Source organism: Danio rerio, chromosome 1 (genome assembly GCF_049306965.1).
Source record: "Danio rerio strain Tuebingen ecotype United States chromosome 1, GRCz12tu, whole genome shotgun sequence".
Classification (NCBI taxonomy): domain Eukaryota; kingdom Metazoa; phylum Chordata; class Actinopteri; order Cypriniformes; family Danionidae; genus Danio; species Danio rerio.
Genome location: NC_133176.1, coordinates 59031043 through 59050412, shown reverse-complemented (window position 1 = coordinate 59050412; position 19370 = coordinate 59031043). Strand labels below are relative to the sequence as shown.

Below are 19370 nucleotides of genomic sequence, written 5' to 3'. Positions count from 1 at the left end.
ACCACATGAAACTCGACACTAAAGCATGCAGCCACAATGTAAACACCAGGCCATGTGCTAAACACCAACAGGATACAAGACACGAGTACACAATAAATACAAAGACGTACCGTGCACTCACACATGCAACGTGCATGTTCCAATCCCAACGCCAAGCGAAACCACCTAGACCAGGGATGGGCAAACTTGATCCTCGAGGGCCGGTGTCCCTACAGAGTTTTGTTCCAACACTAGTCAAACACACCTGAACAAACTAATCAGTGTCTTCAAGATCACTAGAAATCTATAAGCAGGTGTGTTTGATTAGAGTTGGAGCTAAACTGTGCAGGACACCGGCCCTCCTGGACCGAGTTTGCCCACCCCTGACCTAGACTGAGGCGCTGAGAATGAAACAGCACGCTGCAGACAGAACAAACACAAACACCAGGACAAGAGCGCACATCCCGAGCACACCCTGACCTCACACAACCGCATCATGATGGCGCTTATAGAAAAGACCAAGACAGACAATGACAGGAATGAGCACTTGATCTGAGAAAACTGGAGCTGAGCACAACATACTAGACAAGACAGCACTATTGTCTGAACTCTGCTGCCAAAACAAGTAGGGATGCACCGATACCAATTCTATTTTTGTACCCCTTCCCCTTCCCCTTACAACCGAGTGTTAAGGGGAAGGGCTTCAAAATTTACCCCTAAGAACTGGAACAGCACTACAGCACCTGCACACATCATCATATGTCATCACGATCTCTTGCTTCATTTGAGATCAGACGATCGCGACTGCTGGAGTGATTCCAGTTGTGTTATTTATTTGGTATTAATCTTCAGGAAATCACTGAAGGCAAATATTATGTTATCAAAACAATCTAATGTGGCAATAAGATCGTAATTGTACTGTGTATTTACACCGTGGCCATATTCATCAATGTGAACACACCAAAAACAACATTAACATTTTAGCAGACACTGTAAAAAGCTCATTCTCAGCCGCTGGACATCACTGACAGGGTATTCCAGTGTCATCGAGTGTCAGAATGTTGTGACACTGCTATACAGGAGTTATGATTAGGGATTATTAGCCAAATGTAGCTATATGTATGTAGCTATATGTAGCTATGTAGCTCTCTCTTAGCTATCGCTCTCTCTCTCTCACCAGCGGCAGTTGACACACGCTGCATAAGGGCACTATACACACTACACAGCATACACTGGCAAGATGACAGGTGCTGAACTCCACGGGGTCAGTTTTATTTGTTGCTGATTTGAGTTTTCTTCTTTTTTTAAAATGCCTTTTTATTTTTAAAATCTCTTAAGTTAATATAAGCTATAGGGTAACATAATCTCCCTCAGAGATATTGGAGTTCAATAATGTGGTGCGCAGTATGACTATTGACCAACATCGCCCTGTAAGTTTACACACTGCATAGACTATAGGCCTACAGCTCTGGTGTGTTATGAATGTCATGTTTTAAAAGACAGCGGGACATGCTACATTTAGTTTTCATTGTAAAATATACATTATAACCCAGTACACAGTAAAATATAATATTTTGAATGGCTTGCCTATTGGCAGCGAATAACCGTTTAGCTTAAATAGGTCAAACTTGTTTTTATTAATATTAAAACACATAGCCAGCCTTTTTTTTTTAATCTGTATAGTTTTTATTAAACAAAAAATGCAATGAATTGTTTATTTTGGTTTTCAATTTATTAGAATTAATATAATTATTAAGTGACACAATTTCTACATAACAGTGGCTCTGATTGCGTTTTTACACATATCCTGCAGGCTCAAAGACATTTATGCCTGTTAATTTTAGTGCTGTGTTATTCTAACTGTCAGCTGGTACCAGCATCAATTTTGCAACTTGACTTGTGTTGCGTCTACATATCGATGCCTGGATGACAGCGAGAGAGAGAGATATGATCTGACCTCCGATTCGATGTGTGGCCGCTTGTCGCAGTAACTTTACTTCAATTTTTTAATATTGGCTCATTTAAATTAATTTTTAATTCAATTAAAAGCTGAAATATTGCCAGACAGACGAAACAACTTTTGGTTTTGGAAGAGATCGGCTTCAGTGATAGAAAGAGTACTGAAAATCATACACTAGTAAAAGTAGCATTACTTGCCTGAAAATGTAAGTAGTGTAAAAGCATCTGTTGTAAATATTACTCAAAGTATGAGTAAAAAGTAAACCTTTTAAAAGTACTCAAGAGTAGTGAGTATTACACTGTGAAAAGCTGATGCATTTACATGTAAATTGTGGATGTGTGTAAATGTAACTTTCTGTAGTGCATTTAGTTATCGCGCACACACTGTCATAGGACATTAATATTAGGTTAGATTTAGGTTGTGATGTCAAGTGACCAAAATTAAATGTCTAAATGGTGTCGAAGTACAAAATTATTTTAATGTCCAAAGTCAGCACCAATAGCCTAGTGGTTAAGTTCCAACTTGAGGTCCTTTGCCGACCTTTCCCTCTCTCTACTCCCAGTACTTTCATGTCTGTAACCTCCACTGACCTTTCCAATTAAAGGTAAAACCCCCCTTTTAAAAAATCATTAATTTGACGTCCAATAATGACCTCAAATGATGTTGATATTTGGTCGAGTTTAGATTGTAAGAAAGTGACCAAAATCCAACGCCGAGCCAACATCTTAAACCAACGTCATATTGATGTCAAACACTGACATTTATTTGTCAGTTATGGCAACCGAAATCCAACATCTGATAGACATAGTGGTAACATCCACACAACTTCAAGCTGTAACATCATTGCACGTTGATATTCGGTTCTAGGTTAGAGGTTGAGCTCTGATGTCAACATGATTTTCATATTCAAACAAAATGCAACGTCTCCATGACGTTAGGGTACAATGTCAATTTGATGTCATGTTGACTTCTTAAGCTTGCTGGGTGTTGAAGGTGGTTTCGGTCATCATACAGTAAACATCCGTCATCTTCTCATCAGTGACATGCATCTAAACAGTTTCTGGGTCAATGCGTGTAAAGATTTTGGACATCTTCCTAAACACTTTTAATCAGGGGTCATCAATCTCGGTCCTGGAGGGCCAGTGTCCCTGCAGGGTTTAGCTCCAACTTGCTTCAACACACCTGCCTGGATGTTTCAAGTATACCAAGTAAGAGCTTGATTAGCTTGTTTAGGTGTGTTTGATTAGGGTTGGAGCTAAAATCTGCAGGACACCGGCCCTCCAGGAACGAGTTTGGTGACCCCTACTTTTATTGCTTCCAAACAGTTTGCTGCAATTATAAATCGCACATGTCTTGAGGTAGTTCATTTTGATGCGGTTTACCTTCTGTGTGGAATTTGATTGGACAGGAATTACTGGACTGATTTCTCTAATCCCCATAGACAAGCAAAAATAAAGTAGTGACTGCAGGCTGAAGGAAAGTAGTGGAGTAAAAGTAATGATACACACTAAACATGTACTCAAGGGAAAGTAAAAGTACAGGTTTTTAAAGCTACATACTTAGTAAATTACAATTTCTGAGAAAAAAATACTCAATTACAGTAATTTGAGTATTTGTAATTAGTTACTTTACACCACTGGTGGCGCTGCATTGCTAAATCAATAATTTATTCGTTTCTTTTCGGCTTAGTCCCTTTATTAATCTGGGGTCGCCACAGCGGAATGAACCACCAACTTATCCAGCAAGTGTTTTTATGCCCTTCCAGCCACAACCCATCTCTGGGAAACATCCATACACACACTCATTCACACTCATACACCACAGACAATTTAGCCTACCCTATTCACCTGTACTGCATGTCTTTGGAGTGTGGAGGAAACCAGAGCACCCAGAGGAAACCCCCGCAAATGCAGGGAGAACATGCAAACTCCACACAGAAATGCCAACTGACCCAGCTGAGCAGGCCCGGATTGGCTAATCGGGAGGACCGGGAGAATTCCCGGTGGGCCGGTCTGTTTTTTGGACGCGAGGGCCGGTGTCCCTAGCTGCTTGCACTCTCAGCAGTCACACTTTTTTCTTCTATTTTTTTATTTGATCATAGCTTTACTCTTTTTAATCATTATTTTGCCGCAGTGCCGCTCTTTTTATTTATTTTCTCGCAGCTCCGTGAGAAAAATGCAGCCTGCAGGTTAACTAATGTTAATGATGATGATGTAATGTAACTATCGACCCCAAACAGCGGCACCTTAGTGAATATAAAAATTCGAATAAAATTAATAATACACCTGCTCAATGGAAATCAAATGATACACTACATTAATAAATCTGACATAACTTGATCAGAAATCTAAAAATAGGAGAAAAAGATTGAGCCATCAAAAGGAAAGTAGTGCTGTGTCTTGAGGGTCACAAGTCATTAGTTGTTTTTTACTCTCACTGTGATAGCTCCAATGTGGTCCAGTGGTAAGCACGTTGCATTTCAATGTCACAGATCTGTGATCGAATCTCTCATGAATTTTTTTTTTTTTTTCGATTTTATTGTTAAGACATAAAATACTGTTAGGGCTGTTGAACATTTGAATTTCTAAAGCAGCAGTTTTCTTGAAAAAGACGTGATAGTGCCATTAGTAACTGAATTGGAATCAGTCGTGAACTGAGGTGGGCCGGTCTGGCTTGAAACTCCAGGGCTGAAAATGAGTCCCACTCCAGCCCTGCAGCTGAGGCTCGAACCAGCGACCTTCTTGCTGTGATCGACAGCACTACCAACTGCGCCACTGCGTCACCCTGCATTGCTAAATCACTTTTGTTTGAATAAAAAATAGGATTATTTATTATTAAACATTGTGAGATGATGGCCGCATAATATTTTAAATTAGACTATGCGTTGCGTTTATTAATGGCTACTGATCTTATCTACTCGTGACCCACCCATAGTAAAACATCAAGTAGCCGACATCTTAATTACATGATCAGCGGATAAACATCAGGACTCGAGAATATGAAAGAATCGCACATAACAGAGTTTTATGCGTCCCCAATAAGCAATGAGAGTGACTCCATAAGGTAACACTACACACACTTTGTGTAATGTGTGAAGTCGTGGACGCATGTCAGTGCAAGGATAACTCATCCTTTAAATGTCCATGCTTAATCATTAATAGATAAGGTCAGTGGATTCGCAGGGTTATAAACAATGTGTGTGTATATGTTTGGCTTGGAACAGCCTTCTGTTAAAAGATTTCACGAGTACACAACTTAAAATACTCGTACTTGTATCAGTTTGTAAAAAAAGTGGTATCAGTGCATCCCTAAAAACAAGAATTAACAAGAATATAGTGGCAGAATTCTGACACTTAGCAGTAATTTATAATGCATAAAACTACTTATTTAAGTTTTTACTCATTTTATTTTTCTAAAGGTGAAAAATTGAAATACTGTAGGACTCTAGAAAATCTACTAAATAATTCAAAATGATCAAGTCAGTTTTAGTTCTTCATGTCTGAACAGCACAACATACCAATAAAGAAATGAATTTAAATAATATAAAGATTTGAGATTTTGAGTTTGTTCAGTATAAATTAAAGACATTATTTGGCTGAAATGTTTATGTACTGTAACAGTGCTTAGTCTAACAAATCACTCATTTAAAAACATATATTAGTATTATTAAAATAAAACTTCACTTGTTAAAGATGCTGATGAGATGAATCTTTTCTCACTATATATATATATATATATATACAGAATTTATTCAAATAATATAATGTCAGTGTTTGCTGCTGATCAGTGATGTGTCAATAATGACCAACTAACCACGTTCATCATCTGAAAACTGAAGAAAATGCTGATAATCAATTCTTCATCCTTAATAATAGACAAATAACCAGAGACACGAATATTATAAAAAAGAACTGATGTGAATAGAATTACCTGCACAGTAGGCTGAAGTACAGAAATATGGTCTAAGCAGCTCATAGATATAATAATTTCTTGGACAGGCTTTGACTCGAATAGGAAAAGAGCCGTAAAAGCAGCAGTAACCACCAGCATAACCGCAGACATCTCGAGTGACGACTCCATCCTCTACTGTTGGGTGTCCACCATGAATCCACAGTGCGATTTCAGTGCCACAACTATACTGCTCAACACATGTGTCTGGGATATGAGCGTTTAGACCGTTAATGAAGAGCCGATACCAGCCACTCCAGGAGACTGAAGTGTCACACTTGGTCACTGGCTTTGATGGCTGACTGCTGTCGGCTCTCCATGGATCGTCCAGCACAGTGTAGGTGTAGCAGGGATCTGCAGAAAAATAAATCATAATTAACAGAATGAAATCAGTCTTAATATAAATGTTCTCTAAATATAAATTCCTGATGCATAAGCTCATTTACATTAATCACACATTTGATATCTCCTGCATTTGCACTGTCATATATTTGTAAATCACCTTATATCTGTTTTATGCAGTGTTTGAGTTTAAATTAGTTTAAATCATTTTCCTCATTATCCAGTCACATGTGTTTTTTTAATCTAGCGAATCAGCTCTGTCTGATCTCTGACTGAAACATCATCAGGTCTCTTCATTACAGAGAGGATGAAGGTTTTTCCCTCACAGCAGCTCATCATCAGACTCTTACTGAAGCAGCATTTCTATATTTTACACTCATTTACAATTTAAACACACTATGAGCACTGATCTGACCATCAGTGGAAATATAATATATGACTAATATAGATGTATTTATAACAGTCAAGAAACATAAAATACAATACAGTAAATTATCAATACAAAATCTTTTCTATTTTTAAATACAATAGCACATTATTTAAGTCATATTTCTTAAACAACTGCATATTTATGAATCTATTTACTTGTAAAAACAAAAATTATAAACAAACATAGATCAAAGTTACTGAGAAAGGTTTGTAAAAAAAGGCACAATGAATTGTGTTAATATTAATAATGTGTTAAAGTTTTAGTTTAGATTTTTCACAGGTGTTTTGCCTGCATTTTTAATGTGCATCAGTTTAATCAGTTTGTGTTTTATGGTAACAGTGAATATCTGTACTTAAAGGAATGATTCTGAATAATGTTCACATTTTTTTCAACATACTGATCTCTTACAGTGTGCTAATCTGACAGTTATTACTGAACTATTGTTAATATCCAGTATGTGCACTGTCAGGCCACACTGGCTGATTCACCATTCACTGATTTACTCTTAGTGTGTAATATGCAGTTCCCAAATACATTTCAGAATGAGCTCAAATTTACAGCTGGGTTAACCGTTAAATAAAAAACAGCCAGATATCACAACACAACTGCTAATGACTGAACACTCCTGTCCATCTTTTCTTATTGTTCATCTGTAGCTGATGTGTGGACTTCACTGATCTCATGAACAACATTAAAACAACATTATTGTCAATATCAAAGCCAAAGCCAGCAGTGTTTCTTTACCAGGTGTGATGATCACCGGTGTGGCGGCTGTAGAGCTGATGATAACACTGCCAACATCTGAAAATGTACATCAATAAAACATTATGAACAGATAAAAGTTCATGAAGGTGTTGAAAACACTTGATATTTGAGTTTATAATGTACATGTAAACCTATTCAGTGGCACAAAAGATTATAACATTCATTATTCCGGCTTTATATGATGCTTCACAGATGCTGGTTAAAGATTCTGCATGAGGAGATAATAAAGTCTCTATACATGAAAAAACTTCATTATAAATGTATATTTAATTTTGTATTTAACACAAATGTCAGATGTTAATATATAATGTCCGTGTGTGCTTCTAACAAGTGCACTAACTGGCCAACTACATAATCTTTCAACTTTAAAATGGCTGCATCCAATCATAAACTGAAATAATGTGAATATAATTACCTGCACAGTAGGCTGAGTTACAGAAAGTTGGACTGCGCAGCTCATAGACATAATAATCTCCTGGACAGGCTTTGACTCCAATAGGATAAGAGCCGTAATAGCAGCAGAAACCACCAGTGTTACCACAGACATCTCGAGTGACGACTCCATCCTGTACTGTTGGGTGTCCACCACGAATCCACAGTGGGTAACTAGTGCCACATCTAAACACTGCAACACATGTGTCTGGGATATGAGCACTCAGACCATTAATGAAGAGCCGATACCAGCCGCTCCAGGAGACTGAGTTGTCACAGTAGCCGTTATTTGTATTATTGACGGATCTCCATGAGTCACTCAGCACAGTGTAGTTGTAGCAGGGGTCAGTCAGATTAGCTGTTAAAACACATGCATATTTAAAAAAAGAAATTAGCATAATTATAATTTTTATAATAATAAAATCCATCCTGAAGAACAGCTTAAGACATTTAACAATTCCCAATTGTTCAGTTTAATAATTCACAATTAATAAAGCTCAACAAAATATTTATTTCTGTAATTTGTCTATATTTCTATTATTCTTTATAATGCACTTACAGGGTTATTTTAATACCAGTGTGAATGCAATATTTAAAGTGTTAATACCAAAATGCAAATTAGGAATGGGCGATACTAGTTTTTTTATTTGATATGATACCGATAGTTTTTGTTAAATTTTTTATGATACCGATACCACTTATTATATAAAATGATAATGTAATTTTTTAAGTATTGCTAATTTAAAAAATCATTACATGTAAATATACATACACACTGCACAGATACACACACACACACACACACACACACACACACACACACACACACACACACACACACACACACACACTTATATTTATTCACCTAATGGTGATGAGAAAGAAAAAGAGAGATGATTTTTTATTCTGATTTATTAGTTTATTTGTATTTGATTATTATACTATATATTATAATACTATACTAGTATTTGCTGTGTTCACTATGTGTGTGTGTGTATATATATATATAATTAATTTTATTGTCAGCTTAGACCCTTTATTAATCCGGGGTCGCCACAGGGGAATGAACCGCCAACTTCTCCAGCAATTTTTTACGCAGCTGATGCCCTTTCAGCCGCAACCCATTTCTGGGAAACATCCACACACACATTCACACACACACACTTATACACTACGGACAATTTAGCCTACCCAATTCACCTGTACCGCATGTCTTTGGACTGTGGAGGAAAACATTTGCTACTTGGAATGTGTCACCTGATGAGCTGCGACGCTTCCGTCATTTTCCGCACCTGCCGAGGGCACTGGAAAGTCTGATCTGGTTGGATATTGCTTTGCCTAAAGTTTTTTGCTGTGATTGCCAAGGCTAGAGTGATGCCTAGTTCAGACTGCGTGATTTTAGCCCCGATTTTGCCTCGCCGACAGGTTTTGAGAAATCACAGGCAAATCGCTGCTCGTGCACATGAGTGACAATCACACAGTATGAACTATCAAAGACACGATCTGAGAGAATCGCCGATGAGTCGCCGATGCCTGTGAGATGTTTGGCGTGCTGAATATCTGGAGCTGTCGGCGATTCAAATCATGCCGTGTGAATTGAGTTTTGACTGAAAATAACACCAGCGATCGGCTACAGCCAATAAGAGAGCAGCTTTCACTTGTGTGTGTGTGTGTGTGTGTATACCTGCTGCAGGCCAGCGGTAGGCTGGGGGAGAAGGTAAAAGCGCTCATTTTCGGTTTATTTGGACCCACGAAATGGAGGAAAAACTAGTGGAGGTTTGACAGGACTCAGGAGCAACCGTGTCTGTTTGACGTTTCATACAGAAAGAAATGAGTTTATTATCAACGTTGAGGAGAAATGGCTAATTCCCTTTAAACCCAGGTGTGCAAACATGTACATGTTCTACCCCATTAAAGGCTTCTTTCTCATTATGTAGTTAATAACAAAAGATATACGACGTGTTTTTGGCTGTGAGACGTAGTTTGGACGAAGTTGTCTGCGATTCTTCCTATAGTAAAGTCATGCAATGTGAATGTCCCTGTCACCGATCCATCTTGCAGTGTAAACAAAGCAGCGACGAAACGCAAGCCCAGATAGTCATGCAGTGTGACAACATCTGACACGACTACTTTGAAAAGTAGTCGGGCGTTCTGCATTTAATTGCGGCTACAGTGCTGTCCTGTTTTCCTGTTCCCTTAATTTTAATTTCTGTTTTCTTGAGTTTGTTGAGTCCTATTTCCCCTATTTGGTTCAGTTGATTGTATACATTTTCTATGAAGTAAGATCCTCCTGTAGTTCTGGGGCCTGTTTCAGTAAGGAGGTTCAAACAACTCGGAGTTTAAACTTGAACTCTGAGTTGATTTACCGAGAGATTAAAAACTCTGAGTTTTCGATTTCAGAATAGCTGATCTGAGTTGGGTCAATCAACTTCGAGTAGACCAACTCAGAGTTAAGCGCGCACACCGTGACTATAAAAAGGCATTATCAATGGAGCGCAGATATTATGAGTGACCATGGCAACATCTTAAAAAAAAGAGATCAGCATTTCTTTCTCCAGCTGAACTTGATCTGCTCATGCAAAATTACAGCAAATATGAGCGTATATATTTAAAAAGAAGCAACCATCAGTGAAACAGAGACAGCCTGGAAAAACAGCTGCTCAAGTTAATGCGTAATTTTTAATTTAAAGTATTTAAATATTTAAATATAATAAAATAAGTAATATAATGTGTGACGTTTAAACTTTTTTCTAAACTTTTATACACGTTGATCAGTTTTAATAGATTAAAAAGTGCACTTGTGTGTCTGCCTTTTTATTAATCAAGTGATAGAGGTTGATAACATTTAGAAGGTAAGCAGAACTAAAAATAATTTTTAAAAAGAATAATAATCCCATTAATCTAGTAACAGTACATGTCAAAGGTTAAGCTAATTATTTATGAAAAAGGACAAGCCTCGTAAGTGACTTTGTTCTGTGTGTGACAAAAATGTAGGCAATAGCTATGTTTCCATCCAAATATATTACATAAATTTGTGCAAAACTGGAATAACGCCTAAAAGATGCGAATAAAGCAGCGTTTTTATACAATGAGTCAAAGAGAACAAAATCGTCACTTCCTGATTAACTTGCGGCAAATATTAACAGTAAAAACAGAATTTACTGCGGTAGAAGAAGCTGCGTCAATTAATTATTTATTTAACAAATGTACTTGCGCCTCAGAGACACAAGACAATGCTGACATGCAATGAACACGTGGGGGCGTTTGAAGCCAGATGCTGAGACTCCCCAAGTCCAGACGCTCGGAGGTAATTAATAATATTCAATAATACTGAAACAGTTCAGGCATTTTAGAATGACCAAAAACAACATTTAAGATGTTCTACAGTGTGCTCAGTCTGCTGGTTTGTCCATTCACTCAATTTTCATCATCATCTCTAACAAAACTTTTTTTAATGTACATACTGTAATTTGTTAAGTGCACTTCGTAGTTTATGCACATCTTTTCTTATCAAATAAAAGTTTAACCTACTCAGTCATGCACATGTTTTATTATGCGTATTTTCAAAAGTTAAGCGAATTATGACGTTTCCATTAATCGTTTTTATGGGCATCTCCAAAATGAGCTCTAAAATAGGTGGCTGGAAACGTAAGGCTAAGGCGAAAAATACGCTTCATCTTTAAAAAAGGGGAGGAGACTGACAGAAACTCAGAGTTTAGAGAATAAAACCTGCTCTGGACCAGGTTAGATTCACAGAGTAAGTTACCACGGTTACTGACTCTGAGTTAAAGTTACCTCTCTTTCAGAAACAGGTTTGACTTACCCCGATTTCTCGAGTTTAACAAACTTACCATTTTGAAACGGAAAACCCAGAGTTTCTCTCATTTCAGGGTTAAAATACTCTGAGTTTTCACTTAACCTGCTTTCTGAAACAGGCCCCTGGGGTCCGTTCTTCATACCTCGCTTAAATGATCTAAGATGATTTGGCAGATCCTGGATCTTTTAATCTTGATAACTGATCTCTCGCTAATTTGGTTCTTCAAACAAGTTCGCGAATCAGATTAGAATGTCTGGATAAACTGATCTGAGATCGCTGCGTGTGTTATGAAGGACAGATCTATCGATCCTCGAAATCATGATCAGCAATGCAACGATTGGCTGACGGCATAGCAGCGTAATGACATCATCTGATTAATATTCAATTATCCATGTGAGCAAAATTACATCAAATTAGCAGTAAATGGTTTGTTAAATATGACACGCAAGAACTTTCCACATTTGTTGTGAGCTGCAGGCTTTACACTTTCATTTGTCAAGACAAGAGTATTCATCATGCATTTCAATGCAAATCAATGCATTTAGTTCTACATTTAGAAAAGATTTTCTTTATTAATGTAGCCGTTTTTTAATCGGTGTTTAAAGAATAACTGGTTGTTTACAAAAGCATTTTGATATTGGTAAAGGTGTCTGCAACTTTTGTGAAGCAAATCACTGGCATATTAACTATCAAAACATGTTTATGACTGCATAAATGTATTATTGCTTAAAAAAATCAAATATTGTGCATTTCTATTATACACAATTTGTTCTAAAGCGATCTAAAAAGTTCATTTCAATAAGTTTTCTCTTTGCACCAGATGGCAGTCTTTGTACTTTCATTTCGAGGGTGCAGATTGCATACGTTTTATTAATATGTATAACTTTATTTATTTTATTAATGACTATAACTTTATATATATATATATATTTAAAAATTATGTATTATTTTCCCAAGTGTATATAACTACTACTGTAAGAAAATATCAGAATTCGGTAAATACTTTCTGTATTATCTTTGCTTGAACTAAGCCGATCTAATCCTGTTTATATGAATTAAACCTGCTCCCGATCAGGTTTGACCTAGCAGAACTGTTGCCATGACAACAACTCTCGGATCAGCTTTGAAGAACGAAACGATCCTGGATCGTGTCAAATCGTCAATATCCAAATCCAGCTAACTGAGTAATCCACGTACGAAGAACGGACCCCTGGTTGGATTTGTTTGTTTATTTTCGTTATTTTGACTTAATCCACCAGCTTTATCTTTTTTTTTTTTTTTTGTAAAGATTTACTGGGGCTCTATTTTCTTCATTATTGATGTTTGGTTTATTTTCCTTTAGTAATTAATTTTGGTTAAAGATTGAACTTTGTTTCTTTTTGTTTAAGGTGGGATTTAATTGAGTTGTTCCTCATTTGTAAATATATATCTAATGCGTAAATTTTTGTTCATTTTTATAATTTCTTTTTCGTGTAAACTTGTTTCTGTTTTTTTTTTTTTTTTTTTTTTAAACAGGGCATTTGTCCAATTGACTTGTCTGCTTGTAACCGGGCCTGAGCTCCCAGGAAGGAAGGCTAATTTTATTGGCGATTTTTAGGATTTTTCTCGCAGTGTGTAGTATCTTTGTATGTGGATGTGCCCTTTACACAGTGAGTGCAGTGGTTTCACTGCATGAAGTGCAGCTTGGTCACCTTCCCTGGCTGGTGAGCTCTGGCTCTGGAGCACAATTTGTAATTTTACGAACCACAATGTCAACGTTGCAATATTGGTTTAATCATGTTTTTACTTAAGGCTTGTTAATAAAGAGATTATTTTTGTACTGTGGCCAAGGTCTCTGATTCTAATTGGTGGAACGAACTTGTGCGTGCCTTTTATATAGGTGGTGTGTGTATTAATTCTTTGGGTGAAATTCCCAAGGAATTAGCCAAAAGTGAGAGAGAAAGAGAGTTTTGCTTCCTTTAAAACTCTCCTATAATGTCTTTTGTCAGACAGAGGGAGACTAAGCAGAGGTACACTGGGCATCTTGTTTTTGTTCCGCTTCTTTATAAGGGTGCTTTCACACCTACACTTTTGTTTCGGAACGTATCTCGTTTGCCCAGTTAGCGCGGTTCGTTTGGCATATGTGAACAGGGCAATTGCGCTCTGTTCCGCGCCAAAGTAATCGCTCCAAGATCGCTTGAATGAGGTGGTCTCGGCTCGATTGAAACGAACACTGGAGCGGTTCGATTGCAGTGAGAAAGCGATCCGATCCGAGCGCGGTTATATCACAGTGTTTTATGGATATGTAATAGGCTTACGGCTATATGAAGAGAGAATTATGAGTACGGCGGGAAGTTTCGCGAGACTCCGGATGCCCGCAAACGAGTGATGATCTCCCGGTAATCTCGCGTCTCTCTCCCGGTCCTCAAATAGGCATCGTAGCGCACCCTTCTTACCCCTCCCTACCGTGTCTCTCCTCAGACACGTCGCGCGCGCGCACCCTGTCAATCACCACCAAACCACCACCTCTCCTGACAGCTTAGCGGGACGCTGCAAAATAAACCCTGACACTCTGACCAATGTGAGCAGAGTTTACTCGCACGTGACTTGTTTTAGCTCTTTTGGACCGATTAGAAACTTTGCAGTGTGAAAGCGAACCGCTTCAAGAGCAAAGAGCAACAATCTAACAATTGTAATCTCTGTTTCGGAACAACTGAATCGATTCACAGGTGTGAAAGCACCCTAGTTTTGCTTGTATTGTTGCTGTGTACGACTTTTTTTTAATCACAAATATTGCTTGTGCAATGCTTTTCAGCTAATAAGCAAGATAACACGCTGCATTACCTCTTTGCCATCGTGTCATTCCATAATGCAGAAGTGTGTGACTTGCGTGTGTTGAGTACGCAAGTTATCTAAAAGGCACAGGATCGCTCACGTGACATTCCGCCGCAGATTGATTGGTGTAACGTCTTGTATACATAGCGTCACAGCGCTAAAACATTCAGGGGTCTGTTCTTCGTACGTGGATTACTCAGTTAGCTGGATTTGGATATTGATGATTTGACACGATCCAGGATCGTTTCGTTCTTCAAAGCTGATCCGAGAGTTGTTGTCATAGCAACAGTTCTGCTTGCTCAAACCTGATCAGGAGCAGGTTCAATTCATATAAACAGGATTAGATCGGCTCAGTTCAAGCTAAGAAAATATGTAAAGTATTAACCGAATTCTGATATTTTCTTACAGTAGTAGTTATATACACTTGGGAAAATAGTAAATATTTTTAATATATATATATATATATATATATATATATATATATATATATATATATATATATATATATATATATATATATATATATATAAATTTATAGTTATTAATAAAATAAATAAAGTTATACATATTAATAAAACGTATGCAATCTGCACCCTCAAAATGAAAGTACAAAGACTGCCACCTCGTGGTGCAAAGAGAAAACTTATTGATATGAACTTTTTAGATTGCTTTAGTACAATTTGTGTATGATAATAGAAATGTACAACATAAAAAAATAAATAATACATTTATGCAGTCGTAAACATGTTTTGATAGTTAATAGTGATTTGATGCTTCACGAAAGTTGCAGATGCCTTTACCAATATCAAAATGCTTTTGTAAACATCCAGTTATTGTTTACACCGATTAAAAAACGGCTACTATAATAAAGAAAATCTTTTCTAAATGTGGAACTAAATACATTGATATGCACTGAAACACATGATGAATACTCTTGACACATGAAAGTGTAAAGCCTGCAGCTCACAACAAATGTGGAAAGTTCTTGCGTGTCATATTTAACAAACGGTTTACTGCTAATTTGATGTAATTTTGCTCACATGAATAATTGAATATTAATCAGATGATGTCATTACGCTGCTGTGCCGTCAGCCAATCATGGCATTGCTGATCATGATTTCTAGGATCGATAGATCTGTCCTTCACAACACACGCAGCGATCTCAGATCAGTTTATTCAGACATTATAATCTGATTCGCGAACTTGTTTGAAGAACCAAATTAGCGAGAGATCAGTTATCAAGATTAAAAGATCCAGGATCTGCCAAATCATCTTAGATCATTTAAGCGAGGTACGAAGAACGGACCCCAGGTATTCAGAAAATATTAAAAATATAGTTGAAATATTGATACTTAAAATATATCAATACCAAATTAGAAGCTTCTAAGTATCAATATATCGATACTCGAGCATTGATGTGCACATCCCTAATGCAAATCATTATCACCTTTTTTGGGACTTCTCTGTTTCAAGATATCTTTAAATCTGTGATGCACATTGATTTTATTTAGTGAATATATACCAGAGAAATGGTTAAAAAGACAAAAATATTTAATGAATATCCTCTGGGTGGCTGTCAAAAAGAACATTTACCAAAAAAATGTTGTAGCAAGAATATCTATTTATGTCTAATAAAATATCAGCTTATTAGAAAATCACTTTAAAAAAAGATATTCATACTTTAAAAATATAAAATATATAATTAAGTGTTCCCCATATACTTGTTCTTGTAGATATGCACAGGCTTTAGATGAAGAACAATTATTCATTTACAGTATTATTATACAGTATAATGTCTTTCCTATTATACATATTATATTCAAGTTATAAGACGCTAATACAATTAAGATAATTACAGATATATATTATAAGCTGAAATTCTAAATACACTTATTTCCTAATGGTAACAATTTCTTTTTTTAACTATTAATAATTATTTTGCTACTACTAGAAGTCTAAACTCCTGTAATCCTGACACTGTGCTCTGCCTCAACAACTAACCAATGATTGCACAATAATGACGGTATTCAATATTTAAATATAGACAATATTCATTGTGTCAGTAATGGAGGGATCAGACATGAGGTGCTCAGAAAACTGTCAATCAGAGTTACTGAAACAGCAGGAATTATTGAGAAAAACAAGATAAAGCAGTGGAGCATTACATCTCTATTCAGTTAAAACACAGCAGACAACAGTATAGTACATTACCAGCCGTGCTCATCACTGGTGTAACCATTAGAAAGGCCAAGATAAGTGTGGAATCTTCTGAAAAAAATTAAATTAAAAAGGTTACCATTAAGTGAATAGACATTCAGGCTTTTATTTAACAGCTCATGCAAATATTTCTCATCATCTTTTCTCACCCTATTATGGAATTTCCTCTCTATTCTACAACAGGGTTTCAGCAAATTTCACCAAGTAAATTTTAAAACTTAAAAATATTTTTAAGACCATTATGATTGCAATTTTTCAAATGGCCCAGATGGAAAAGATTTTTATTTGCCTTATCAAGAAAAAAATCGTATTTAATAATACAATAATAAACAATGAATAGTAAATATAGAATATTTTAGATATTTCTTCGTAAAATATTTTAAATATTGTGTAAAACCATCATTTCTGTATTTGTATCCATACACTTTTTTTCCACCATAAATTTTTTTTCCAAATATTTTAAAGGATTTAAAAAGTATAATAATATAAATCTATGCACAACAATCGGTTCAGGTTGGTGTCCTCAGCAGTAAATACATGGAGCACTTTTAAACAAATGTGATTGTAAGGAAAATAATTAAAGCATTACGTTAAATAGAGTGAAAATTACTTTTTTAAATAAAAAGTTAAACGTTGTATTGAGATAGATTGTTGGTGATTGGTGTTGGCTAGATTGGGTAGCTATACAAAGGAAAACCAAAGGATTTAAACCAAAACCAAAGAGATTTATTGCAGCACAACAGTGGAAAATTAAACCGTATCAAAGAGCTTAGAATTACCAAGAGGCGAAACTCCAGCGTAATTTGGGAAACAGCCGCTAGATGGCACGGCAGCCACTTTGGAATGAAAATTCCAACAGAACAACAGCATATTATAAGTCTGTAAAATAAACTATTAAAAGTGCTGATGATTGTGATAGAAAGTGCTTCATTGTCATCTGTCAGATTGTATCTCAGCTTTAATGCGCTTTTTAAATAGATAAATAAAGCAGCTGCTTGCCATTGCGACAGCAATAGGACCCAATGGAGATCCGACCGCTTTAACTCCAAACAGGTGGAATCCGGGGCTGTTGCTGGGCGCTGCTGTTGCACTGGAACATTCTATTGAGTGCAGCCTTTCGGTCATTCTAAGCTCTTTGACCGTATCCTGTCCTGCCCGGTTTGGCACGAAATGGAACGATTCAGCATAAAAAACAGTATTCAGCACAATAGTGGAAAAGCGGCTATAAGCATGTGATCCTCTCGAAATTATTTTATAAATAAACTTCACGTAAATTCAAATGAGATTGTGCTCTCTTCAAAAGAAGGCGGAGCCACAAATGCCTGTGAGTCAGCATAGTGGCAGATTTAAAAACAAGACTGACATACTATGCTAATGAGGGAAAGATGGTCACTAATGGGCGGGGCTTCCCCCTCTGATGACACGTACAAAGGGAGAATGTCAATCAAAGTGTTTCTGCAGACTGTTTTTATCAAGTCTGATTATAAAAAATTAATATATGTTTACCAGTAGAAGCTGCTTATTCACACACTGCTGCCACACAACTGTTTACTTGCCTTATAAAACAGACTTTTGCATAATAGGTTCCCTTTAAGTAGTTGAGTGTTTGCTTTTCACAAATCACCAACACACTAAAGTTGTACTTTTATCAATGCAAATAAATGAGCCACTGATACACTTGAGCTTTCAAAGCAGTTACAATGAGTTTCATTTAAATATTTTCTCCAAGTGACTTATGTCCAAAGCAAATACAGATTGTGTTACTGTAGCTCTGACTCAAAGACACTTATTCATGCATCACATAGAAAATTTTACTGCATTTAAATAGTAAACGTGTGTGTGAGATCGATCAACATGCATGAAAATGTTATACGTACGCATTATGACAGAGATGGTACTCGGTGCTTTTAGAAACCCTGAAATATGAAAAACACAAATGATTCTGTAGTGATTTGTACTGCAGTTTGACAATGTGAAATCTTCATTCATTATATAAACTCAGCAGAGTGATAAGAAACAATCTTACTTTTATGCAGAATTATGTCGGTCATTGTCATCTATGACAGATGTGTTTCTTTTTATCCACTAATCAGTCCAGAAAAGGAGTTTCCTTCACAGTTCAGAGAAAAAAATTTAATTAGGACTGGCTATAATGCAAAACCAATCACCAAACATACAAAAAATAAATAAATAAATAAATAAAGGTTTGTTTTAAATTTTTTTCACACAGACAAGTAGGTTTTACAATCCCCGTAGGAGTTCTACTTGCATAAATGTTTTTATACTGCACACACTGTAAACTCTGTCCCTCTGCCCCAACCCTGAGCCAATTTCTCACAGAAACAAAACATTTTTAAATTTAAATTAAACAGTCCTGACCTGGTCTAAGCCCAAATTAATTACACCCAAATCTCACAATCCTGGCATGACTTACATGATTCAACATCTTCATTAAGAGCGGAAAGATCTTACCTGATGTACTGTGAGCTGAAACACAGTGGTCTTCACCTGAAACAGTTGACTACCTAACAAAGTAAATATTTGTGTGTTGTGATGTTTACCGTTAAGTTATCGCTCCATCATCCATGACGACGAAATATGAGCTCGTATACACCGTTTCCTTGAATTCAAATTTTTATTCAAAGTAAACAGTAAACTTACAAAGG

General features: G+C 36.5%; 2 protein-coding genes across 2 annotated transcripts in view; one reads left to right on the top strand and one right to left on the bottom strand.

The window, feature by feature from the left end:
- The window catches only part of adgre15 (adhesion G protein-coupled receptor E15), a 31794-nt gene extending 12469 nt beyond the window's left edge, over positions 1-19325 (bottom strand). The window contains exons 1-7 of the mRNA XM_021477530.3: positions 19177-19325; positions 18731-18814; positions 18582-18620; positions 16699-16755; positions 7840-8214; positions 7404-7460; positions 5870-6241 (exon numbers count right to left, since the gene is read on the bottom strand). Coding sequence (XP_021333205.2) covers positions 5870-6241; positions 7404-7460; positions 7840-8214; positions 16699-16755; positions 18582-18620; positions 18731-18761 — 931 coding nt within the window. The 5' untranslated portion in view covers positions 18762-18814; positions 19177-19325. The remainder of the gene's footprint in view (positions 1-5869; positions 6242-7403; positions 7461-7839; positions 8215-16698; positions 16756-18581; positions 18621-18730; positions 18815-19176) is intronic.
- LOC137495978 (uncharacterized) overlaps positions 1-19370 on the top strand; it is a 108662-nt gene that overhangs the window by 34988 nt on the left and 54304 nt on the right. The gene's annotated exons all lie outside the window — the stretch shown is intronic.